The sequence below is a fragment of the Cavia porcellus genome, unplaced genomic scaffold (genome assembly GCF_034190915.1).
Source record: "Cavia porcellus strain 051 isolate PalLab524CR breed Dunkin Hartley unplaced genomic scaffold, mCavPor4.1 scaffold_5, whole genome shotgun sequence".
Lineage (NCBI taxonomy): Eukaryota > Metazoa > Chordata > Mammalia > Rodentia > Caviidae > Cavia > Cavia porcellus.
In genome coordinates this window covers 11,518,340-11,543,436 of record NW_026947488.1, presented here as the reverse complement: position 1 = coordinate 11,543,436, position 25,097 = coordinate 11,518,340, and the positions used below count along the sequence as shown (strand labels likewise).

The 25,097-nt window shown below is 53.4% G+C and overlaps 1 protein-coding gene across 5 annotated transcripts in view; it reads right to left on the bottom strand.

Moving 5' to 3' along the window:
* Window positions 1-2,641: 2,641 nt before the first annotated feature.
* The window catches only part of Nfatc2 (nuclear factor of activated T cells 2), a 123,812-nt gene continuing 101,356 nt past the window's right edge, over window positions 2,642-25,097 (bottom strand). For 4 of the 5 annotated variants that reach the window (XM_063248152.1, XM_063248155.1, XM_063248150.1 and 1 more), the window contains exon 10: window positions 2,642-6,849. In XM_063248152.1, coding sequence (XP_063104222.1) covers window positions 6,794-6,849 — 56 coding nt within the window. In that variant the 3' untranslated portion in view covers window positions 2,642-6,793. Of the gene's footprint in view, window positions 6,850-11,211; window positions 11,300-25,097 lie in introns of all 5 variants that reach the window. The other variant, XM_063248151.1, reaches the window with a different exon arrangement.

Sequence of the window (25,097 nt, the reverse complement as noted above, 5' to 3'; positions counted from 1 at the left end):
CACGGAGTGACAGGTTTCAGAGAGGGATCCCAAGGACCTGGCACTCTCTGGGAACCAGGGTGGTGAGGAGCCAAGGTGATGCCCAGGGTTTTGGCTACAGAACTGCCAGATGGTGTTGCCGTAGGCTGATGGGATGGAAGGTGGGGCTGGGCATCAGGAAACCGGGAGTACAGTTACGAAAGTGGATGAGTCACAGGACGTGTCCGGAGGCAAAGCCCTGCACCAGGGTTGTCCTCTGGGCGTTTCTTCCTCAAGCACAGCCTGGCAGCCTCGAGCACAGGTGCTGTATCAGCTCACCACCTGTGTCCTCTGACACGCAGCCTGCGGGAACCTCGGGCAGGTGTTTGGGGGGAACTTGTATCAGTCTTGTCAAAGGCTGTGGTCCACCGCTTCCTTTAAAGGACAGGTTAAGGACCAGGACGTAAAGCAGATCGGATCCTCATGTACTTTGTGTCTCCCGTCCAGTGCAGTCTCAGAGCCTGAAGTTCTCAGGGAACCAGGAATTCCTGGCGAGCAGGAGCTGGGCAGGTGAAGCTCGGGGCGTGTCTTTGCCAGTAACTTCTCTTATACCGGGGGCTGCTCTCCAAGCTCCACTCCTGTCACCGAGAGGGCAGGGGAAGGGACAGTTCAGGATGAGAAGCCCTTTTCTCAGAGAAAATCTGGTCCCACCTCATTCATGTTCATATCACGAAATGTCATGAGGTTCGAAGTGAACATGCACCATCACTGCGACGGGGCTTCGCAATATGATTGATACCACTTTCACTGCTTAAAGGTCCTTGTGGCTCCGTGCCTGCTGGTCCTCAGTGACTGTAAAGCAGGCCTGGTTCTGCCAAGAAACCAGTACCCTTCCAGTCTCTGAAGCCGAGAAGCCGGGAAGGAGCCTGCATTTGTCCCAGAAGCCTGAGTCTCCACTTGTTACAAAACCCCTGTGGTTTCTGCTGCTTGGTGCTCATGCAAGGGACTGGTCAGCTTGCAAACGCTTGGCCAAGCCTCTCCAAGGTGTCCCAGCTCTCTTTTTCATTTCAGGGCTTGAAAGTGGGGTAAACTCGAGTTTCTGGCTTTAATAATGTTGTTAGATAAACCCAACCCCCCTGAGCTCTGGCTGTTTCTTCCTCGTGTTGGGAACGTGAGGTCCCACCAGGGGCCTGAGGCTGTACACTGAGCCTTGGGTAAGTGCAGTGTGTTTCAGACCACGTGTAACCATTGCCGGATGCTCACATGCGCACTCAGTGACTGTGAGGTGGCCCTCATTTGCTACCTGGGGAAACTAAGGCACGGGCCAAGTTCTTGTTCACCCCATGAGGCTGACAGAAACGTAGGGTGCAGATGCTTAAACTGATTGTGTAATTCCCTCCTCTGCTGAGGGGGGCTCTGGTTTTCTGTTCAGAAGTGGTGGAAGGAGCTCAGGAGTTAGTTAAGGAAGGACAGCTGCCCACAGCTGCAGCGAACATCTTAAGGGGACAGAGTCACCTGCAGGGTGTGTGGCCCGGTGCAGGTGCTTTTGGTCAGCTCCTGCCCACGAAAGCAGTTTGGGTCCCTCCACGTCAGCATGTTGGGCCCACGCTGGGGGCCCCCTCTGCCTGACCAGCTGTCAGGAGCAATTTGCTTACCAGGGTTCTTGTGGATGCTGGCCTCACCCCTAGAGAGGCATGTAGTGGAGCTCTAAAGGGCATCCATGGAGGAAAAATGGGGACAGCTCATGTCAGGTGCCACGGGGGACTAAGACCACTTCAAGGCAGGTGTTTCTAGCTGCCAGGGCTCGTGAAGGACTCGGCTGGGGCTTGGGAGAGCTGCCCACATGGTCCTGCAGGGTACTTGGAAGGAGACCTAGAAATTTCCAGGAAGGCTCTCCAAGTGCAGGGTTGTGGGAGTAGGTCCCCAAAGCGCAGGGCCTGTGCTTGAGACCCCGTTCTCCTGGGGCTTAAGGGTAGATCTGGGCATGGTGGTGCATACTTGTAACTGCAGCACTCAGGAGGCTGAGGCAGGCAAATTGCCATGAGTTTGAACCAGCCTGGTTCAAAGCTAGCTTGAACTACATAGCAAGACCCTAGCTCAAAACAAAAAACATCTAAAGGATGGGAGGACGTTTGCATAAAATTAAGGCTTAAAAAATAAATTTCTTCTACATGTCTTATGTGCTTTAGCTAACAGAGGAAAAAAGCTGTTTTGAGGAGGAAGCCAGCTGGAAAGTTTTAATATTTGGAATATCTTTGTGAAGATTTGATGGTAAGAGGTGCTGCCCCCTTCTCTTGGAAATTTTGCAAGATGCTCATATAGACTAAGGACGGCTTTTGCTTCCCAAGTGACTGCCCACACACGTGTGCTGGGACCCGGTAACAGCTGGTCCAAGGTGGACACTATAAACCTAGCTTTTGTAGGCGCTGCCTCAGAAGCGGTCCAGAGACAGATCAGGACAGCTGTGGAGGAGGCAGACAAACTGAGCTTCACTGTGTGGCCCTGTCACCTTGGTCAAATGGCTTTCAAGCCTGCGTTATAAATGTAAAATGGGACAGCACTTCCTCTCAGGCTGAGACGAGCACAGGGAAACACATGGTCTATGCACACACAAAATATTAACCCCAAATATAAACATGCTGCTCAGTACTCGCCTGCAGAAGCAAACGCACACCCAAGTAGCTGCTGCTTCCAATTGTTTTATTGCTAAACTATCATAGTACAAGCCGTATAAAAATACTTTACATATAGCAAAAATAAACTACATTAAATTGGAGATAAAAAACATTTTGCATAGGAATGTGATGTATTCAAACTCCCTTAACAGTCAGGATTTTCCAAACCTAAGCCTGCCAGCACCATCGAGCTGGAGCGGCTTGCATCTCCTGGAGAATTGTTTAGGACCTCATTTCCTCCCCTCCAAGAGCTGCAGAGGCGACAGGTGGGAGTGGGCTTTGCTGACAAGATGCTGGCCCTGTGGCCCCACAGCTGTATCTGAACAGGCCAGTCAGAATGCAGGGAGCACCTGCTGTCATGGAAACCGCATCACCTACACCCACCACATCCAAACCTCCGACCCCCCTGCCACTGCCTGGAAAGAGTTAACCCTTTCCTTCTCAGCTCCCAGGACCTCCTCGTGTTTTCAGAGAGGCTCACTCAGGAAGTATCTTTCTTATCAACCATGTTTTTAAACAAACTGAATTAAGATGGTGACATCAGGAATGTGAAGGAAGGTGCTTTGAGATCCTGCTGCTCTCAAGGACTTTGGTGGGAAGCAGGAAAATACCTCCTGTATTTGCAACTGGCCTATTTGACGCCACAAGACTTAATGCCCAAGCCCTAAGCTTGGAGGACCCAAGGTTAAGTGTGTCGGGTCCCCAGGGGGCTGTCCATGCAAAAAATGAGTTTGAGAGTGGTCAGCCCAGCTCGTCAGGAATGCCCCTACCTCTGTGCCTCTTGTAAACTCAAAGTGACGACCAGTTGTAAGTGGACCACTGACATTCTTTCAGGTCTGAACAACAGAAAGCATGTGGAGAGTGTTCTCTGTGACATGAAAATAAACAAGTCCAACCTCCCGTAGTCCAGAGTGACAATCACAACACATCAACTTCCGATCTGCCTAAGTGTGACAGTCTTGCCCCGGTCAAGGCTCGCTTGTTGAGACAAATGTCTTGGTGACTGAATGTAAACCAAAAATAGCAGAACAGTGCTTCCCAGTTCTTGGAAGAAATCGACTGCTTCCATCTCGGCCACATCGATGCTGGAACCCACAGCTGTCCTTTGGTTGATGTGTGTGGCGGTCATCTCCCAGGACTTGGCTGGCCTGAGATCTAGCTGGCACTCACAGTCCTCTGAGTAGGAATTCTGAATTCCATCCATCATAGTGCAGGCAGGCTCAATGGTTTCAAATCAAAATCGCCTACTAGCCCATTTACTTATAACAGTTTTCCTCAGTGATAAAACTCAGACTCAGGGCTGAGGAAAGCATTATCTTCCACAAGCAGAAGAAAAACAAGATTCTTCTTCCACAAAGCCATCCTTTTTCTCGCCCTGAAATGCTTTCTCCTACTGGCTGAGTGCCTGCCGGGCTCAGAGCGGGGTGTTTTTTCCTGGAATGATTAACAAAACTTTTCATGAATACACCATTGCTCTTTAAGGGAAAAAGGAATCAACATATATGTAAAAAGAGACACTTAGAAAGATTTCTGACCATTTATAAATATTTTCTAACTCCAACAGAGGTGCAATATCTTGAGGGCAGATAAAAAGCATAAAAATACGGGTAAGAAAATAAAAATTTACATACTAGTTAATTTGGATGGCATATATATTATCAAGCAGCAGTATTTTTATACAATACTGGAAGACTTGCAAACTTTGGAGGATATTACATTCAGCGACATGGCAGACCTGGTGCTACATCTTACGCTGGATGTAGCAGGTACTAACCTTGACTTAACTGAGACTCCCTTGACACACATGCAACGCCTTCCCACTTAGACACCTTTCCTTTCTGATTCTGAGGCTCTGATTACCTCTTCCCATACTGAAAAGATGTCACAATCCATGACTTTGGCAAACTTCCTCCTGGCATTTGTAACTGACACGACTTTCTTGATTGCTGTCCACGCCCCGTACATTCTCTTGCCTGTTTATATCTCAAAACTAGTGCTTTTTCTTCCCTTTGCTATTTGGTATAGTTCCATGAAAGTGCTTCCTATACGATCTAGCTAAGATGTCTTAGGAAAAGAAAGGGGTCTGTCCGTGCATTACATACACACGTACATACACGTATATGTGGGGGAGGGGAGCTGCCGGGAAGCCCTTTTTTGCGAACGGTTAGAAGACTGGCGGGAAAGCGTTGTCTCTCTTTACCCCAGGGACAGTGAAGCGAGCTACTTTGGTGCAATAGCAGGAGGCACTTGGGTAAACGTTCAGGTAACTGAGGAAAGGCCTGGACCCCTCACGTGCAAAACTGGCTCCGTGCCAGGTCAAGTGAGCCCAGATCGCTCACCAGCCCTCGTGGCTGGCTCTGGCTGAAGGCAGTGCTGCTGGAGACGGGGTCTCCAGGGGCCAAGCTGCTGGCAGAAGGAACGTGCTTTGTTAACGAGGAAGTGATCAGCACCGCAGAAGCTCTGCGGGAGCGCTCAAGCTCTTACTGGCATTCTGTGTGTTTCAAAGAGAACTTTGCTCAACTCTGCATGGGGTGGGAGCGGAAAGGACCCGTGCCATTAGGGGATGAAACTGCTGGGTAGTGACCAAAAGACCACAATGCCCCTGGGCACACAGGCCAGAACCTGGGCACTTGGCCTTCCGTCGGAGGCACCAGGCACACCTGGCCCAGCTCTCAGCAAGGGTTATCTCTGAGCGACCTTGACCAGACAGGATTTAGAAAAGCCACTTTGGGGCTGTGACTTTCTTTCTAGGCTTTGCGCCTGGCAGACTGAGCTGAGAAACTGCTCAAAGCACATCCTTGTGAAGAGTAACAGGTGATCTCTCCTTGCTGCTGGCTGGGGAGATGGCGAGCGGCTGGGAATGAATGTCCGTTTGTCCTGATGTCTGCACTAAATGCAAGCAAACCCAGCACTACAATAAAACTCTCCTACCACAGACCCGCAGGGTTGTGTGTTTGCAAAAGCTGTGTCAGTGGGAGAAAGCAGAGGAGCCTGGGGATGAATCGCTCATGACAGACAGCAGAGCTCTCTCGGGCTAAGGATGCACCTGAGCAGAGCTGCTCTGGACGTGGAGGCTGACCCAGGCCGGGCTCCCTCCCGGGCCAGCACGCTGAGGCCTAGGGCGCATTAAAGGTTTCAAGTAAAGGTAAGGACCTTTGGGGCCACTGCCTGGGCCTCCCTGCCTCACTCCGAGTTCAGGCATGAGAAGGGATTCAGCCTTTCTATCTTGGTAGAGAAACACTCACAAAAGCACTTGCATTTTAACAAAAGTCCCTGTACTTCCTTGGTTTTGTGTTTGCCCTGGTCCTCTGGCCACTGCTTCTCAACGTTCAATGCGCAGGCCTAAGAATCTGCTTAACTCTTCCACGTTCAAGCGCTCTGGCTGCTAGGAAGACAGAAAGGAGGAGTGGGGCACAGCCGGTCACGCTCTGCAGTGGGGTCAGCTCCGTCCTGGACGCTCATTAGTGCTGGCTGCAGGGGTCAGAGCAGCTGCCAAGGAGGCTCCACCCCCAGCCTCCTTGGCCTGCAATTTGAAGCAGAGGAAAAAAAACCCAATCATGTACACATGTCATAAGTTAACACTGAGAAGTCTTAACAGATGATTTTGCACAAAGGAGTTTTGTTTTGGAAGGAGAAAATTCCAAAATAAAGCTTTTGCTGTGGCCCAGCCTTGCCTGGACGAGGCGATCTCTAAGGACAATGGTCCGTTTCCATCTCTAGCATGAGGACTTTGGGGTTCCTTGACTAGGAAGCTGAACTCTGGGGCCACTTTCTTTTGATTGCTTTGAGAAGCCCTCTTTGAAAAGAAACAGGAGCCATATCCATGACTGGAGGATTGAACACAGAGAGCCGGCTCCTCCTTGGTGCCCACAGCTCTGCCACTCGGGCCTCGGTGAGTTCCAGCATCCCGCTGCACTCAGGCTGTGACACTGGTCCGCAGGCACTTGATGTTGGGTGGATCACCATGAAGACCAACCGGGACGCTCTTCTGGGGCAGAACACTGAACAGGAAGGATGCTCTGGTGTTTACAGAGAGGCGGTCAGTGCTGAGCCCAGATACTGTTCTGAGTGCGGCCTCGGCGGGGAGATGAAGACAGAAGCTGAGGGCGGCGGAGACTCCGCAGGGCCAAGACAGAAGGCGGCGGATACAATGGCGGCTTCTACGTCTGATTTCTGGCAGGAGGTCCTGAAAATTCCTTCCTGATAATTTCATTAACTAGAGAAGGAGAGAGAGAGGGAAAAAAGAGGGGTGAGAAGGAACCCCAAACATGTATCAGCTTAGCTTTTTAGAATCTCAACCAAACTCTTGTGATTATACATTTGGCAATTGTTTAACAGAAACACATTCCTATGTTATGGGTTATTATTATTATTATTATTATTATTATTATTATTGGTGAGGACCAGAGTATTTGGTGCCATGGATCTGTCAATAGAAATTGCTCAAATGGTTTTTGTTTTTTTAATCCAGATCTTTGTGGCGGACCTAGATTTGGGCCACCAGGCATGTTTTAAACTCTCCCCTGCTGTCTTCCAGTTAACACATTAGGTCTTCTACCATCTACCAAACTGTCCCCAAGATCGCCACCTCGGGAAGGCACCTCACATGAGCACATCTCATGAAAATACAGGGACAGCAGCTGAGAACTCCAGTCAAAACTCGCCAGCAATTTAAGCACATTTTTATTTCTGTCAGCACACCCAGGGGTTTCCCCAGCCGGCGAAGGGCTGTGCTGGTGAGGCTGCAGAATGCGCCCTCCGAAGGATGCTGGGTCGTCTGCAGCCAGCAAGTAGGTGGGGTTTTAATGGGAATCACAGGTGTGATGCTGGCCCAGACATGGAGACAGACGCTGCCTTCTCTGAGGCCCTGGTATGGGCATCATCCCACAACGTGGCTTCCGCCTCCCTGGACCAAGCTGCCCTCACAACCACACAGGAGGCAGAGGCCATGTCACTGGCAGGAGGGGGAGAGGAGTAAGACCCCTATGGGGCCCCCTGTGACAGCAGGAACAGGGAAGACACACAGCTGTAAAGAGCTCGCTATGTGGGTTTGACTCTCAGCTCTCCCTAACTAGCTGTGTGACTTTACCTCTCTGCACCTCAGTTTTTCCATCTGTGAAGTGGGAACTAGAACAGTGCATTCCTTTTAGGGCTATTTTTGAGGATGCCAAGCAAGAAGGGCACCACAGTACCCACCCATGTGCCAATATTCAAGGCTGTCAATGGTGACCTCCCAAGGTAAACTGGGTCCTTTGCAGCAAAAGGCTCCCTTTTGTCCCAGACGGTTGGGTGTGACTCCCTGTCCCTCTGGTGCATGCTGAAGGCCAGGGTGAGAGCTCAGGTTCTTATTGGACAGGCAGGGTCAGAATCTCACTTGGCTGTGTCCTTGCTTGTGAGCCCTGCTGGCATGGTACAACAGTTTTGTGCCTCAGTTTCTCACCTGAAAAACTGTCTAAAATACCAGCTACCTCCTAGAGCTGTTGGCGCTTGGAGAGAGGATGCAAGTGAAGAAATGGCCACAGGGCCCAGTGAGGAGCAGGCTAGAACCAGGCTAGGACAGAGTGGCACCTGTCTGCTCATGGATGAGAACATAAGCGTTAGAATGGCCAGCGCTGCCCAGGTGAGGAAATGGATCACTAACAGGACTCGAGCTGAGTCCCCAAGCCCACCAGCGCTTCCTGGCCATGTTCTGTGCGCCTGGCCCAGGTGACACCCAGGGACCCTAACCAAGAATATGAACGCAGTGACCTGCCCATAAGCTGCCGACCGCTGACCCCTGCAGAGGCAATGAGAGCCCGCTGCCAGGGGAGGGGCTGCTTCGCGAAAAGCTTTCAAAGCCCGGATTCTGAAGGCTTCCTGTTTTCTCAGCCTAGGAAACCAGAGGAGTCAATCCTTAATGGAAAGTTTCCACAGCCTCTGCTTTCTAAAAATAGCTGGTAGGCAGAGCTGCAGGACCTCGGCCCTCGAAATGGGGTCTTTTCCCTTCTCAGAGCGGGCAGTGGGGCAGCTGTCCTGCCCTCCGGGTGAGACCTGCTGCTGGCTGAAAGCAGGTGGACGTGAGCCGTCTCATCTGGAAAACTAACAGATGCTTTGCGTTCAGACCTTGTTACCACTGGGGCAGGCCGTGTGTGGCTCTGAGCTTCGGAGCCCATCAAAACCGCTCTGGGTAGGAACCTTCTCACAGTGCAGCTCCACCTCGCTCCCCTGCCTGGGGAAGGGAAAATTCTAGAACTGAAATGCCAGCCGGGGGTGGTGACCGGGGGAACTGCGTCAGGCTGAAAACTCAGGATCTCAATTCTGAGAGGGGCTTCATCCTGACCTGGGCACCCCGACCTGACCTCCCACCTAATGAGGTCCCTCTGCAGGGGCTGCGGTGGAGGGCACGCTTCCGGCTCTTTGGATCAGTCCCACAGTGCCCACCGTGACGGTTCACCCTCACAGGAGGACAGTCCCCCAACTCAGCTTCACCGCCTCCTCTGCACCTTTCGTCCTCTCTTTCTGCACTGTCCCTCTAGTGTCCAGCAATTCTGCCCCCCAGAGGCCGAGTTGGGCCCTGGACTCTGACCCTGTCCCCTCCGTGGCCACATGGCCCGTCACCCTCCACCTGTGCAGCATCTTTCTGCCTGACTCCTGCTACCCCTGAGCTGCTGCCCTTCTGGTCCCCGAGGCAGGACTGTCCTTTCTCGCCTCTCTAAAGCTCCTCCCTACCATGGCAGCCAGGGCTCAGTCCCAGGCCCCCCTGGCCCCTTCCCACGGTTTCTATGCTCTGTGGGCTGGTGTGTCCTGCCGTATCCGGGGCCTGGGACGTGGAGACCATTCAGGGCCCACTGCTGGCGCTAAGCACCTGGACCCACTCCCCCACGTTTTATTCACTATCTGGCGCCAACTCCTGTGCCTGGCCACATGCATGCTCCATCCAGCTCTGCCCGGGCCCCAACCCAACTTCCCTTCCTGCTCCTGGGCCCTGCGGCCTCTTAACTACTCAGCTGTGCCACCATCACAGAGAAGCAGCTAGGCAAAGTGGCACAGATGCGCTCCCATGAAACTTTACCAAACCAAGCTCGGGGCTGGATTTGGCCCCAGATTGCCCAGCACCAATGCAAACAAAAGTACGGAGTTCTCTTTGTCTACTTTTGGAAGGTACCAATCTAGGGGGAGCCGTGGCCTCCGTGAAAATGTCAATCCGATGATTCTGGACTGATTTAGTGATCAATTTCTAAACTTTATGAGTCTGCCTGGGGAATTTCTGATCGGTTTGAGGCCCACACCGACCTGACTTTGCTCTCCTCTATCAGCACAGGGGGCTCAGGTTCGGGCCTGCACAACAGCTGCACAGGGCTGCACCTGGAAAGGCACACCGATCTACTGCGGTTTCTCCGACAGGCCTCCTGCCTGTAGCCCAAAGCCTTAGGATCCAAAGAGTCAGGAGCAAGCTGCAAGCCTGTGCCAGCCTGCCAGGAGCTGCCGCCTTCAGCACACACATCCTGCTGTTTACTTACGCTCTTACCATCCTGATTTGCAGGAAAGGAGGCCCCCAGCAGGAGGTACCACCCAAGGTGGGATTTGCACACATTTGCTTACATGGCCCCACCTCTGATAGAGAGTGCTGCAGCCACCACCCTCCTCACTCAAGGGGCACTGGGCCAGCTCCACCAGCCCTGTGGTCTAGGAGACTCTCAGTGGTCAGCTCTTCGGTATGCAGTGCGGTCCATCAGTGTCATCTTCCCCCCTCAGACTTCTAGACCTGGCCGCCTAGGAAGCTACGGCAAACGTAAACCAACACCACTAACCCTGGCTGCCTAAGTGCCCACTCTGTCAAGGTTGAGTGATTCCAGTGAGCACATGGAGTGATCTACAAAACAGCCCTGGCATCTACACAGCTGAGGCACAGAAAGGTAAAGTCACTTCCTCAGTTCCCACGTGGACTCCGTCCTCAAAGCTCCCCCAAAGCCTGCACCAATCACATGGTCAGGTGAGTGTTAGGGACCTGACTCTGAGCAGGCCCAGCGGCCCCAGCCCATCCGTGAAGGTCTAACCAGTGGAAGGCAGGCGAGGCCCCGCTGAGCTGCGGTGGGGGGGGGGGGGGAGTACAGCTCTGATTTTCAAGTTTAAAATCCACAAATCAAGCAGCAGATTTATCACTGTTCAATGCACGTGACAAGAAAGCCCCAGGGAGAAGCTGACATGGAGTGGAGGGAATGGAGCGTTCCCTAAGCATGGGCATTTTCTGCGGGGCTCCTAGGGCTCCTGTCACTGCTCCTTGACCCCATGCAGGCCCCCACCCCTATGGCCAGCCTTATGGAGCAGGGCAGAGCGGGACACTGCCGCACGGGTCCTGCAGGCCAGCCCTGGGGAAGAGAGCCCCTGGCAGCATGCAGAACCCCAGGCCTTCACCTCCCCCGCCCAGCCTCAGCGAGAGAACTTCGCTGGCAAGGACCAGCCTGCGACAGCAGGAAAGCAGGAAATGGTGTTTGTGGGGACGGCTGGAGGATGAGGCGAGGAGGCCTTTAGGTTACAAAAAACCCTCAAGGAAACACACAGCTGGAAAACAAAAGGAGAAGCAGAAGATAGCAATTACCTTTAACTTTGATTTCTTGGATCAAAGATCACAGTCATTCTGTTTCATAATATGTTTTGTATCCAGCTAAGGTGTGTGTCTATCAGCTCTGAAAAAGATTTGCAAAACCATTTTTGAGAAAAAGAAAATCACCTTCGATCCTCTATTGTGCCTCCACCTCAACTCATGGCAGCAACACCTAAGCGTGGGTTTCTCCTACTGGGAACCCAGGTGAGAACACAACCCTCAGGCGGCCGTGTAAGCCCAGGCTTGGTATCACTCTAACATCTGTGCCAGAATTAACGGACCCACCAGGGAAATCATCACTGAGCGGGGGGGGGACTCTGTGCAAAGAACTGAGGATCCCCGGGACGGGGGGGGCATCAGCAAGATTAGGGGCTTGTGCAGTCTTTTTCATGCTGAAGGCCTCCAACACAGAGTTTCAGATAATGGCCTGTGAAAGAGAAAAATTTTAAAACTGGCTTTTGCTAGAATAAAAAAGAATTCCAGGAGGGACCTACTGGACTGTGAGCTGCTTTCAGGCTTCTATATATACTGTGCTGGCTCCAGCTTCCTCCTGACTGATAACAGCACCTCTGTGGTCACATAAATCCCTGAGACTGCAACTTGTCTTCCTGTTTTGTTGATGACCACACGCATAAAAAAGTGTCTGTCTGTCTAGCTCTGCCTGGCCGGGAGGAGCCCTGAGCTGTTACTTTACAAGCTTCCTTCCATTTTCTTGCCCATTTTAAAGGAGATCTATGTCTAGTGGGCTCTAACTCTCAGCACACTGGTCTCCCCCATCCACCCTGATGGCTATGCAGCAGGCCAGAGTCCACTCGGAGTCCACTTTGAGTGCTCAGGATTCAGAGTCTTACAAGGAATGAGAGAATTAGTAGCAAGGGCAGTAAACTAGAACACCCTTTCCAGGAGGGTGTGAGCACCCCGAAATCCCATTTCCAAGAGCCCAAGTGCTAGGGCATGAGACATGTTTACAAATTCTGCAGGGACGGGCCTGAATTTCCACCGGGATGTGGCTGTTTCCACGCCGAGAGGCACCTGATCTCCCCCCCGTCACAGCCTGGACCATGCCCCCCGGCCCTGCCTGAGATTCCAGGTGCGTCTGGCCAATGGCCCCGATGGTCTCTTCTCCATTTCCCACTGGCTTTGCCCAAATCCAGGAGCTGAAGGCTAATTTTCAGGGAGGGCCCTCAGATGCTATGCCGATCGTGACAACAGCCATGGCCACCAGAACCGTGAACTTCAGATTTGGTCTCAAACTTAACATGGCCCACACCAATTTCTGGCCCCCCATGATTACCTCTCCCCCTCCTCACTCCTTCCCAAAAGCCTTCCTCTGGCTCCCCTGCTAGAAAACACACACACTCCCTCCCTCCTGGGGCTCCTGCTCGCTGTCCCCATCCCCCTGCTGCAGAGCGGTTTCCACGCCGACCCACAAACACCCACACAGACCCACAAACACCCACACACTAATGACTTCCACTGCTCCTACCTGGCCCTGAGCATCATGCTAGGTCTGTGCCCAAGCAGGGTGGTCCTGCTGGAGCTAGAATGTGCTCCCTATTTGCTCAAGTTGTTACCCCTGGAAAAACAGCTCCCACGTGCCACACTAGCTGGGAGGAGCAATTCAACTCAGGTAGCAGCCCAGGGACCGTGCCCTTGAGCCCACCTGGCCAGAGCAAGGGCTCCACCTCCAAACCCCAGGGTGTGAGCCACTGGCTCCACCTCAGCGCATGGCATCCTGCTGCGGGTTTGTACTGGGAGCTGAGATGCTGCTTCCTGTCACACCAGGGGGCTCCACCCTGTGTCCAAGTCTTGGAGGTGGACATAGGTGTGGCAACCAGAGTAGAGGTCTGGGTTCACTTAGCTGAGGTCTAAACTCCGACTCAGGAAGCAAACTCCACCACATGGTCCCTGCCTTGCAGCAGTCTGTGCTGCCCAGGTCACAGCTTCTCTGCCTGCTCCGAGGGTCTGGGGGCAGAGGAAGGCAGGGAGCCTTGTCCAGGAGTCCAGGCACGGGGCCTCTTGGCACGCAACCCTAATCCAGGATTTCCCAAATGCGAAAGATGCTTGAGGCACCCGGGGGCTCTGAGAATGCAGACTAACATCAGAAGCTTCCAGAGTAAAAATATCCTGGGTATCTAAGATAGTTGCAAAGCCTCTCCACTGAGCCTCTTTCCTTGTCCACCAAATGGCGCTGACACTGCTGTGCTAGGAGACAGTGTGGTGGGCTCTCCGGTACCTGCTTACTAACCTGCCATAGGGTCCCGTTACAAGGAAAGACGGGGGAGAAACGGGGAAGGAGGCCAAGAGCCATCTCGTGTAGAAGCTCCAGTAAGCAGGGAGCTTACGATTACACAGGGAGGAAGTGCCACCAGAGTGTAGGTCAGCTGCCGGGAAAATGCAGGTGGACAGCAAGGAAAAATAGTACTTAAGAGTTATTAAAAGCTCCTTAGGTACAATCTACAGATTCAACCATAGACCTGCTCTGGGGTCTTTCCAAGGCTGTAGTTTGAAACCTACAGTGACACTGCTTGTCTTGGCCCCGTGTGTGACGTGTCCCACTAGCACCTAAATGAACAGATCACCCTGGATGCAGCTCGGAGGTAGTTTGCTGATTTGCCTCGTGAACAAGTATTATGCAAAGGGGGGGGGGGCGCAGGAGGGTCAACGGACTCAGCAACAGGACAGTGACAAACCAGACAGCTCACTTCCCAGATGTCTGGGATCACAGGCGCACACTGCCCACGAACTGGAGAGGTCTCCAAGGCAGATTCAGCCTGACGAATGTACAGTGAAGCACGGTGTACCTGTGACTTCCTCCTCCTCTATCCTCCACTTCCTGGTGACAGCACATCACTTAATAATCAAAGGAGAAACTCTGTGTCCCCAGGCCTGCGTTGAGGGGGCCCCTGCTACCCAGCTCTGTTTCCCAGCTCAGCAGAATTTCTTCCGATTCCAAGCAGCTCAGCCACCCTGCTCCCTGCAACCACGTGGCTGCCCAAGTGGCAACCGCAGGCAGGAAAGCACTCGAGACCAACAATGCTTGCTTCCTCCTCCTCCTCCTCCCGCCACTCACCACGGCCTGGCCCCAAACGTCTGTAAGAAGCACCGGCCACAGAGCCAGCACTGCAAAACCATCTGCTGCCTTCTAACAAAGGCCAAAGCAAAGCACTCCTTTCACGGGGCCGAGATGCAGGAAAGACTTAGCAATCCAAACGTACTCGTACTGAGCAGCCTGCAGCCACAAATTCAATGATAACATAATGCCTAATGGGGAAGCCTTTCTTCTCTTTGGGCTTGGAGGACTTAACCAAAATTTGTCTTACGATTTTTAAGTTTATTCTTTTCATTGGAGAGGAATGGAATTAAAGCCAGGCGAGGCCAGGCCAGACCTCCAGGTGGACCAGCAGGGGGCAGCCTGGAGCAGTAAAAAGGCTCCCCACCCAACCCTCACCTGGAGGAGGTCCATAGCTCCTGACCTCTCACATGCCGGTTCACTGGAGTGACCACCTCTGCCAGCCTGTGTCACCCTCCCGAAGGCTCACCTTCTAGACTGTCGGTGTCCTCCCCAGACATGGGACACTCACCTCTCCTGAGCAGATGTCAGCCCCCACCCCCCTGTCAACTTTTAAGTCTTGAATTGCCCACAAGATCCTCAGCCACATCTGCCTCCCTTGTTCCTTCCAGATTCAAAAGGCAGAGAGGCCACAAGCTGCGTGGAAGGAAATCCATGGGGTCCAGGCAGGGTCAACGGTCTGTCCTCAGTCTCCTGCGCTGGCACCCGCAGCCTGGCCTTGGCACTTAGTGCTCCCGATGCAGAAGCTGCCTGGATTAACTGGCAAGCAGTGTGGGCACTGTTTCAGGACAAAGCCTTTACGACAGATTTGCCCTGCAATCACACCTTTCCTGGATAGTCCTTGCAATGGACTGCAATGTATGTGACCCCTGGCCCCATATTCCTGTCGAAGCCCTCACACTCCACACGACGGTGTCTGAAGATGAGGCCTTTGGGAGAGTGTTAGACAGGGTCACAGTGTACTCCTATGATGGGACTAATGCTCTTGGAAGCCACACCAGGAGAAAGTCCCTCTGCCTCACATGAGAACACGCCAAAGAGGTGGCCATGTGCAAACCAGAAAGAGTCCTCTGTGGACTCTGTTGATGCCCTGACCTCAGATTTCCGGCCTCCAGGCTGTGAGGGGATATCTGTGGCCAAGGACCCAGTGATGTTTTGTTATGCAGCCTAAGCTGACCACTACAGGAGGCCTAAGCCTACCATAAGCACTGTCTTGTCAAACTACATTCTACTCTAATGTTCTGTTGTCCGGGTGCACACTCACATGGTGGGTGTCTGCTAGTGACATCATCCAGGTTAAGTGACTTGGGCAGCATCACTGGGCTGATCCAGGGCAGGAGAGCCTCCCTTTCTGCCTGGCTTTTCTCTGCATCTGAATGCTCCTCTCTCCCCCTGCCCAGCCTCATATGCCTCTGGGTGGGTCCTGCCGGTGCCCCCTTTTGCCCCTCAGCCTCCCACCCCATGATGCAGCCCCTACAGCCCTGGGAGGGGTAGCCCATGTCTAAGGCTTGCGGCTGCTGACCACCAAGTCCGGCGCTCAGAGCTGTTTCCTTTCCCAGCCGCTCGAGCCCAGCTCGTCATGGCTCAGCCCAGGGTGGGCTCCTGGTTAACCGAACCCCTGGCACCCGAGTCCATCTTCTTCACCTGAGAGCTTTCACCTTGGAAGCTACCTGTGCCTCTGCAGCGTGGCTGAGAAATGCCTTCGCACATCCTGCCCAGAGGGCCCCTCCCAGCCCCGCATGGTGCAGCGGCTGCCCTGGGCCGGCCACACACACGGCAGCATCTGAGTCACTTGCTGCCTGCAAACCAGAGGCTCCGGAAGCCAAGCACAGGCAGCAGATCTGCACAGCACCAGCCTGCTAGACGGCTTACAAGCAAGGCCTCACGACTTACGAGAAAATGTCTCACTTAGCCTCATCCCAACGTCCCCGGCTCTCGGGATGAGTAGGCATGGCGGTTCTGAGAGCACAGGTTCAGAAGGTGCTAGAGGAGAGGAGAGAGCCGTGGGCAGAGGGGGAGGGCAGATCAGCCGCAGCCAAGAGGTGCCAAGCCCAGGGCAGCAGGAGGGGACTGATCCTGCCACAGCCAAGCAAGAGGGCACAGCTCCTTGGGGCCTGCTCCCAGCACCCTCCTCGACCTCCTTCTCTCCCAAGCCCACCTTGCACCTCTGGACCTGAGGAAATCTCTTCAGAACTCCAGGCTCAACTCCATGAGCAGCCCAGAGAGTGGACCAGAGGGCAGGAGGTTTACCCAGCAATTCCCCAGCCAGGTGTGGCTTCTGACAGTCACCTGGAGCTGCTCCAAAGTCTCAGGGGGAAGGTGCCTGGCCAAGCGGGCAATAGCTGGACCAGAGTGGACACAGCCAATGTCTAGACATGAGCTCGAGAGGACAGGGCTCCGAGCCTGAGTTCACTGTGCCACCTCCAACAGTGAACAGCAAGCAGCTGTGGCATGAATGAATAAGGGAAAAGCAGGACAAATGAACAAATAAACCATGGCTTCTAAGGGCTGGCAGCCCAGCGCTGGCCTCCGCGTGAGGACGGTGGAGTGCCATCACGCTCATCCCTGTAGAGGTGGCCACTTGAGAAACTGGGAATGGGTGCATCACGGTCAAAAGAAGACAGTGCCTCTGAGCTTTTGGTCACACCGCACGCCTGCCAGGCATGCCCTCTCCCAGGCCCTCTCTCTGTCCTGGCCCCACAGTTTCCAAGGGCTCACCTGCCTCCGAGCACCTGTTCAGGGGGCACTAACCCGCGCCACGTGAGGTTAGGACATGGCTTCCGGAGGAAGCCAAGGCCTTCCTTTTCCCCTTATCCCAGTGTAAGGGAGAAATGTTTTCTCCATTGGTGGACATCTCCCTGCTGAGCCCCACTCATAGGCTCCTGGGACACAGGAGAAATTACCACTAGTGGGAAGGAAGAGGTGCCTTAAGAGGCACGTAATCCTTGGGACACCAGAGCAGTGTGGAGACAGAGGTCAGGTCGCCTTCCAGCTGCGCCTCTGTCCTTCCAACCCAGGGCCACTATGATCAGAGAGGAGGGGAGAGACGGCTGTGGATGGATCCCAGCTCCCGTGACAGGGATCTGCGAGAGGGGTCTTCTTTAGTTCTATTATGAAAACCTTAAGTGTGCTTTTAAAAAGTCCTGTAAAAATTTAAAACTGGAAATGTCCCTTTCCCCGAATTGTGCTAGATTTGAATGATCTAAAATTGACCCAAAATTCAGTGCAATCCCCTGGAGCCTGACGGCCCACTCGGGTTTGCACAGAAAAGCAGGTGATAGGACACAGCAGGACACTTCTAACGACCGGCACACTGGTGCTGGCACCTCCCAGAGAGGCAGGTTTCTGACACAGCTCCCATAATGAAGGCAGTGTGTGCACTGCTCTGCCATAAATAGATGCAATTTAAAAGAGGGAGTGTAATTAGCTGGGCAGAGAAGCTGACCTATGGCACCAGGCTGAAAGCCCAGGACGAGCCCCACACTGACATGGAAAAACATTTCCAGCACGAGGGATCACTGGGAAAGGACAAATGTCTCCACAGGTGGTTTGAGGCGGCCAGCGGACCCTGTAGGGAACTGTGCTATCAGAGCCTTAGCACAGCTGGACACAAAACCAACTCCAGTAAGTGACACATTGAAGAACGGAAGGGAAGACTTTGCGTCTTTGGAAGGGAGCACAGGAAATCTCCACGAGTGACACGGGTGGGGAGAAAGCAGAGAAGCAGCTTCGATCAGCAGGTCTAGGTGGGCCTCTGGGATCTGTATTTCTAACAAGCACTGAGTGACACGGATGCCGCCAGCTGGATGGCACAGTGCAGGAAGTGTCACCCAGAGCCACGCCCCAGGAGCACGATCCTTGCAGAACATAAACTCAGCCCGTCATGAAAAACACTGTTTCTCAGACACCAGTTAAGGAGGAAAGAAAAACAAAAAACATGCAACAGTATCAAACGTGGTGACAACTCGTAAGTGTGTGGTGTTTACGGGAGTACAAACTGGCGCAACCACTTCTTCAGAAGACAAGTTCACATTGTCTGCTGAGGTCGCCGACACATTACCCACACGCCCTGCAGCCCAGAGAGGGTGGCAGGTCTGGGCCTGCAGAAGCCCGTGTGAGAGGGCGTGCGTGTGCACATGCGTGTGCATGCGTGTGTGTGTGTGTGTGTGCCACCAGGCAGGGACAGCAGGTTCCAGATAGCCTGTTTCTGAGAGCAAAGAAAGAGCACTAATTCACCACAAATCCAAATACCAAGCAATCTGTTGAATGTGACTGCAGCTAGCAAAAATCCGACCGTTTAGTTCTGTGCACCAGCTGGCAAACAGGGAAACACGGAAAGAAAAAAAGCACGAGGTAAGGATGGCCGAAGAGAAATCACACAACTACCACCTGGGTCCTCCTTGGACCCAGAGTTCAAAAAAAAAAAAACATTTAAAAAAGGCATTTTTGAGATAGTTAAAATTTTAAACAGCCAGATAGCTATTAAATAACTTTCCATTTTTAGGAGTGATGATAGTAGAGGGAAGTTTTCTTCTTAAAAATCATCTTTTAGACAAAGCGCTGAAAGGTTCGCAGCTAACATTTTTCAAACTGACCAAAGAGCTCGAAAGTCATGGTTACCCTACTTTTGTTCACACTTGGTGTGTGTGTGTGTGTGTGTGTGTGTGTGTGTGTGTGTGTGTCAGGGGGTATGTGTGTGATACATTTGAGTTGTTCCACCTGTGTGTATTGTGAGCATGTTTGCATAGATCTAGTGGAGGCGATTTCATATTTAAAGGAAGGAAGAAGAAAAGGAGAGAGGAGGAGGAAGACCTGGAGGGAGGGGAAGGAATGAACTCCGAAAGCAAAGAACGGAAGGACAGAAGGAAGCGGGACGTCTTTTTCGTTCTTATCGGTACTAGGGATCGAACTCACGACCGCACACTTGCAAGGCGCTTACGCCGCTGGGCTAAATCCCCAGCCCCGGAAGCAGGAAGTCAAAAGGAGGCCTTCGCGCCTCCCACGCGAGGTCTGTGCCGGGAGCGAGGGGTTTGCCCAGCACACTCGGGAAGAGAACGCACCTGTCTGCTGAGTGTTTTTGCTTTATGGAACTTCCCACCACCTGAAATACCCTTCTTTGTTGTATTTCTTCTTCTTCCCCATTCAATTGAAATCCACAGGGCAGGAACCTCGCCTCGTTCCTGCAGCACCTGTTGGTCTCCCTGGCTGCTCACGGATATTGATAATGGTGGCAATGGTGGCGGCAGCTGGCACATGCTCAGCAGCTACTATGTGTCAGACCCATAGAGAGCTAAGCGCATCAACCTGTGCACGTGCCACAGAAAGCTACGAGGCAGGTGTAGGTCCCCAGGCTCTGAAGGGGCTCGACAGTTACACAGGACTTCTGGACCTGCCCTGAAATCAAGGCTCATTTGGTGGGAAACAGAGAAGCATCCTTTAGACAGTGACATCTAACCACTGGGGACCACCATGTCAGGGAAGGGCCGGAGCACAGGGTCAGCCCTGCAGGTGGGGCAGGGCCACTTGCTTTTGGAGTCAGGAGATTACACTCTGTCCAAACCAGCACAGACCGGAAACCAGCCAGGGAGCTGGTGTCATCCTACCCGAAGGGACCACAAGTAGACAGGGGAAGAAAGTGCCAGTTCCTGGGCCCGGGTAGGAGTTTCTCAGAGCCCTGGCAGCCAAAAAAGACACAGCCAGTTCCTGTTTCCTAGCCCGGGGGTGGCCTATGACTGGAAGTGGACCCACTGGCCAGGCCAGGGCTGCAAGGCCACTGCTGCTGAGGGAGAGGACCCGAGCCCTGGTGCCCTGTACCAAGTCTGGAGGAGCAGGGCTAGAATGCAGCAGGTAGGAGACAGCTGCGTGTGCCCGTGGGCAGCCTTAGGGTAGGATGGGCAGCAGTCTCAGGCCCTCTGCAAATGGAGTACTTCTGTGTGCCCACGCCCAGCAGAATGAGGGAGGGGACACATTCCACAGAGCCACTGGGCGGGCAGCTGCCCCTGCTCTGCTCCTGGTGGCTCCCAACCCTTCCCGCGGCCCCTGACTCTGTCGTCGCAAAGGATGGCCTGGTGCTGGGCCACACAGCTGGCTGCAGGCAAGAAACAGATTTTAGTGGGCCTGGCAGATAGCACGTCTCTGAGGGCCCGGGCTGGCCTCAGTCAAACCCACAGTGGGTGCCCCAAGGGCTAGAGAATGTGGCATTCACAGCACGGCTTCTGAAGCTGCCCCACTGAGTGGAGACACCAAAGCCCGATGCTACACCGGAGTGCGGGGGGGCCCCCACTTTGTCAGCAGATGCTGCAGAGCTTGTGGGTCCTGCTGAACTCCCAAAGAAACACCGGTATCTTTCTCCTAAACAACCAAGAGAAAGAACAATGGCCAATTTCCTCACTTGCTCTGTGACCTTGGGCCAGTTACCTGATCTCTTTGAGTCATCGTTTCCTCATCTGTAAAATGGGGACAATAGCAGCCCTTGCCTTGTGGGGTATTGTTTTGATAAAATGATTTAATGCAGTGAAGTACCCAGTAGGCAGTCGTGTCTGCCAAAGAGCAGCTGCTGGTATGACCATTGCTCTCGTGTGTGGCCTCTGCCCCATGTCGGACAGCAGCTCTGCTCCACAAGGAACGTCCAGCACCTTCTGTGCAGGGGCCCAGAGGAAGGGCTTACTGTCTGCCAGGGGCAGCAGGGAGATGGACTGGTCAGCGACACTCATCCCCCGCTATTAGCCGTCAGTGGGGGAGAGATCTCAGGAAAAGGTGCTGTGTGTGTCCCCAGGACTCAGTCCAGAGAGAGAACCCTGTGACTACAGAGGAGGGGACCTGGTCCAGCGAGGCTTGAAGCACAGGGAAGAGGGCACAGCGTTCCAGATGGAGATGGAGTGGACAAAGGTCCAGAGACAGGAAGCCTGGGCAAGGATAAGGAGGTGGGAGAGGGGACACTATGCATCCCAGTGATAGGGACACACCCTCAGCAAAAGTGAAAGGTTTCTGTTTCTAAATCTCCGTTTTATTTTATTTTTTTATAGAAACCTCTAGGGTCACTGCTAAGACCTGCACGAGCACTTCTTTTTCTGCATTTTCTCCTAAGCATGCATGCACACTGCAAAGCAGGCGAGGACACCAAAGGCAAGCCTGCACGGAGCAGCTCCCTCCCTGGCCCGGCTGCTGCGGCCCTGGGTGGCTGACCCAGACACAGCAGGCGCTCAGGCTGCTTTCTAGCCTGCCCCTGCTGTAGCTGCAGACAGGACTGTAGTCAGCTGTCTGCTTCAGGGTCCCAAAACCCAGAGGCGGCTCTTCAGAGGCCCTGAGCAGGGGCCTCCACTGGTCTCCAGTAACCAAGAGTAACCAGGAGCTCCTGGTGTCGTGAAGCTTCAAGCCTGAGAACACTACGCAGGGACAGGACCAGGGCTGTGGGGTCACCATACCGTCCCCCAGTGGATGCCAGTCCCCAAAGGACAAACTGCAAGGAGTCAGGTAAAGTCTGGATGTTAGGATGTTTGCATCCCAAATTTTAGGAGACTTGTCAAACCGCCCCCTGCCCATGTCACACCTGACACTGCTGCAGATCTGTGCTTCGAGCCACGTCGCCACCACACGCTCGATCCGCTTCCCCTGCGAATCCTCCCCCGCCCTTTCCTTGCTTTTGTGCCAGTGCTGCCAATCTCCAAGGAGAAAACAACCAGCTCTGATCTGCTGGCCCTGCACCAAGCCCTGAGGGTGATGTCCGGACAACGGAAGGTCCAGGGAGGAGGCGGGTGTGAGGGCACAGGTTAGAAAGTCACAGAACCCACAGCAGACCCGGGTCTGAAATGGCCCGGAGAGAAGACAGGAGTCCTATCAGGCCCCCGAGGTGGCAGAGGACCTGCCCGCTGATCTCCCCAGGATGTTCTAGGATCAGTTCCTAGCCTGCCCCCCGATCTGAGCGATAGGGCTGCTCCCAGGGTCTCCTGAGTTCCTCCCCAGCCCTCTCCACAGATTAGGATACAGAGCTAGTTCAAATCTGGAGGACGCAATGTAGAAACCGGGACTGGTGTGCAGATTATCAGGGAAAGGCTAGTATGTTCCACATGCAGGGGCTGAGCCACTTCCTAGCCCTGCATGGAGGAGGGAGAGAAGGATGCGCTATCAGTGATGCCAGGGAGGCTGACTGTGTGATTGGTCCCCTGTGGTCGCCTCCATGTGCCATTTCATGTAAGCCTTAGCCCATTTTACATAGGGTAAAACTGAGGTCGCAGACATTAAGTTAATCAGCTAGGGCCCTGCCCCAGCCCCTTAGGCAGGCTTACAGATACGAGTGACAGGAACCAAGCAGGGTGGGATAGGAAAAGATGAGTCCACTGCAGCCTAGGTGAGTGTGGGACACGCGTAGTGTCCTTTAGAGGTGGAAGTGTTGTGGGTATAGAGCAAAGCCAGTTTGGGGTATCTCATCAGATAGGGGGAGTTGGAAGGGGCCACCCTAGGTAACACCGCATTCTCTGTAGAAACTGGTGCAAGTCGTTTCTCACCAGTGTGAGTCCAACTGGACATCGGTCCTCTGAACCTCTGGCTTTGTGACCCCAAACAGCCACCTGCCCCTATTTCCAGGAGACAGACAAGCCGAATGGCTCCCACCATCTCCAGGCTCCCTGGGTGTGAGGATGGCTCACCCCTGTGATTACCTCCCTGCCGTCTCAGAGTGGGATCTGGGTCTGGAGGCCCACAGGCTGGCTTGGCCCAGTGTCCAGGCATCCACAGCGACAGCCCCCAGCTACAGGCCCTACTCCTTCCCCTTGGGGCCCCTGCACAGCTGTCCCCTCTGCCGAGAAGCCTCTTTCCTCAGCTCCTCTCCTCCTCACGTGAGAAGTCGCCCACTCTGGCTGCCCCTGACCACTGCCTGGAAGCCATCCTCTCTGCCTCTGTGTCATCCAGAACACACAGGGGCCCATCTAACCTCTATCTATGGCTGGACACTCAGCGTGGCCCCTCCAAAGCAAGCTTTCCTTAGGCTGCAGTCATGGAGGGGGACTTCCATCTGACTTCCTACTCTGCAGGTCCCAGCATCGGGCACAAAGTCCAGCACATGGTAGGTGCTCAGCAAATATCTCTTCAAATCAAGAAGGTAGGAAGGAGCCTCAGCTGCCAAGAAGCAGACCAAGAGGCACACGCTAAGCAGGATGGCCCTGGAGCAGCCAGCCTGCCGCACCCATGGCCCTGGGCCCTCGGAGCTTGTGGGGATGCGACAGTCTGCAGATTGCTTTTTCACATGGCCTCACACAAGAGCAAGAGCGAGGCTTCTTTCCAAGTCAGGGTTTGACAGAAACGACTCACTGACATCTTCTGATCCCAAAGCCACTGTCCTAGGCACCACACCAGGAGGACGCTATGCCAGAGAGAGGATACTAGCTCCTGACGGCTCCACCCACTCAGAGAGCTCCAGGAATTCTCCAGCAGGCCAGTGACAGGCCTTTCTCTAGACCAGACGGCTACCTTCGCCCAACACGTGTGGAGTGGTGGATATTTAGCACTATATTCCAAGGGTGATTACCACCCAGGGGTACTCAGTGGACTCTGAGGACATTTGAGGATATCATGACTGGGATGGGAAGCTGCTAAAATATCCTACAGGGCACAGGACAGTCCCTTACACCAGGAAAGAGTCCAGCCCAAAATGCCAAAATCCTCAAGTTAGAGATTCACTTCCAGTAAAAAGACACAAGGCAAGTGTTTCAAAATTCCTGCACTGACCCTAAAGAACAGGGCTCTCTGAATTTGGGGAAAGTCAACAATAATTGTACACGTCAGGGGAGCACTTACTGCCACCTGGCATTATGATATGTGTTTATTTAGTTGTTTGTTTCCCCACCTAGGAGGCAGGCTCCATAAACACAGGGACTGTTTCATGGACCTCTGTGTCTCTGCAGCCCAAAAACTGTCCTTGGCATATAGGAGGCTTTCCATAAATACTCATGGAATTGATGAAGAGACTCTTAAGGATATTAAAGAGTGCAAAATAGCCAGCCTCCTCTCGGAGCTGTTTTCCAGTTGTGCTTATTCGTCCCAAGCTCATTTCTCCCTGTCTTCAGGGAAACATGAAGCCATGCACGTGGAGGGTAGTGAGAACATATAAACTACATTTCCCAGACTTCTGTGGCTCAGGGTGGTCACATGATAAGGCTCTGACCAATGAGTATCAGCCAAAGGACTGTATGGCTTCCTCTCTTAAAGGAAGGGACAGGCCCTCTCTCCTGCTATCCAGGGCCCATTGTGGACAGTGTGGATGAGGCTGCCAACCTAGGAATGGTGGCACAGTAAGACAGAAAAAACCTGGTGCCACAGTACTAGAAAACCAGCCGTGGACTGCACATGCCTTTGCTGCTACCTCAGGAAGAAACTCTCTTGTTAAAGCCACTGCTACCTGTGGGTACACAACAGCAGACACCGATGTCCCCACCAGTACCTAACCCTCCCCTGCCCTGCAAACTCTGAAATCCCATATAAAGTCTCCCCAGCGCTGCGAGGAACATCTCATCCATCAGCACGTGAGCGCTATTTTAGGGTGTCCCCGCCCCACATGTAGGGGACACATCTCTGAGTCTATGTGTAGTGTTCTTTCCTCACTGAAGCCCTGAGTATCTGAATAGCCGAGCACATTGCTGAACCACAGGAAGACAGAGGAGGAAGTCATATTATTTAGAGCCAGCAGTGATGAGAACCAAGGACCCAGAAAGACCCATTCAAATCTTAAAACATCAATTATGCTTAAACCCAGGAACTCACAATGGTGCACACACACACACACACAAAGCCCTAAAACCCACAAACAACCCTA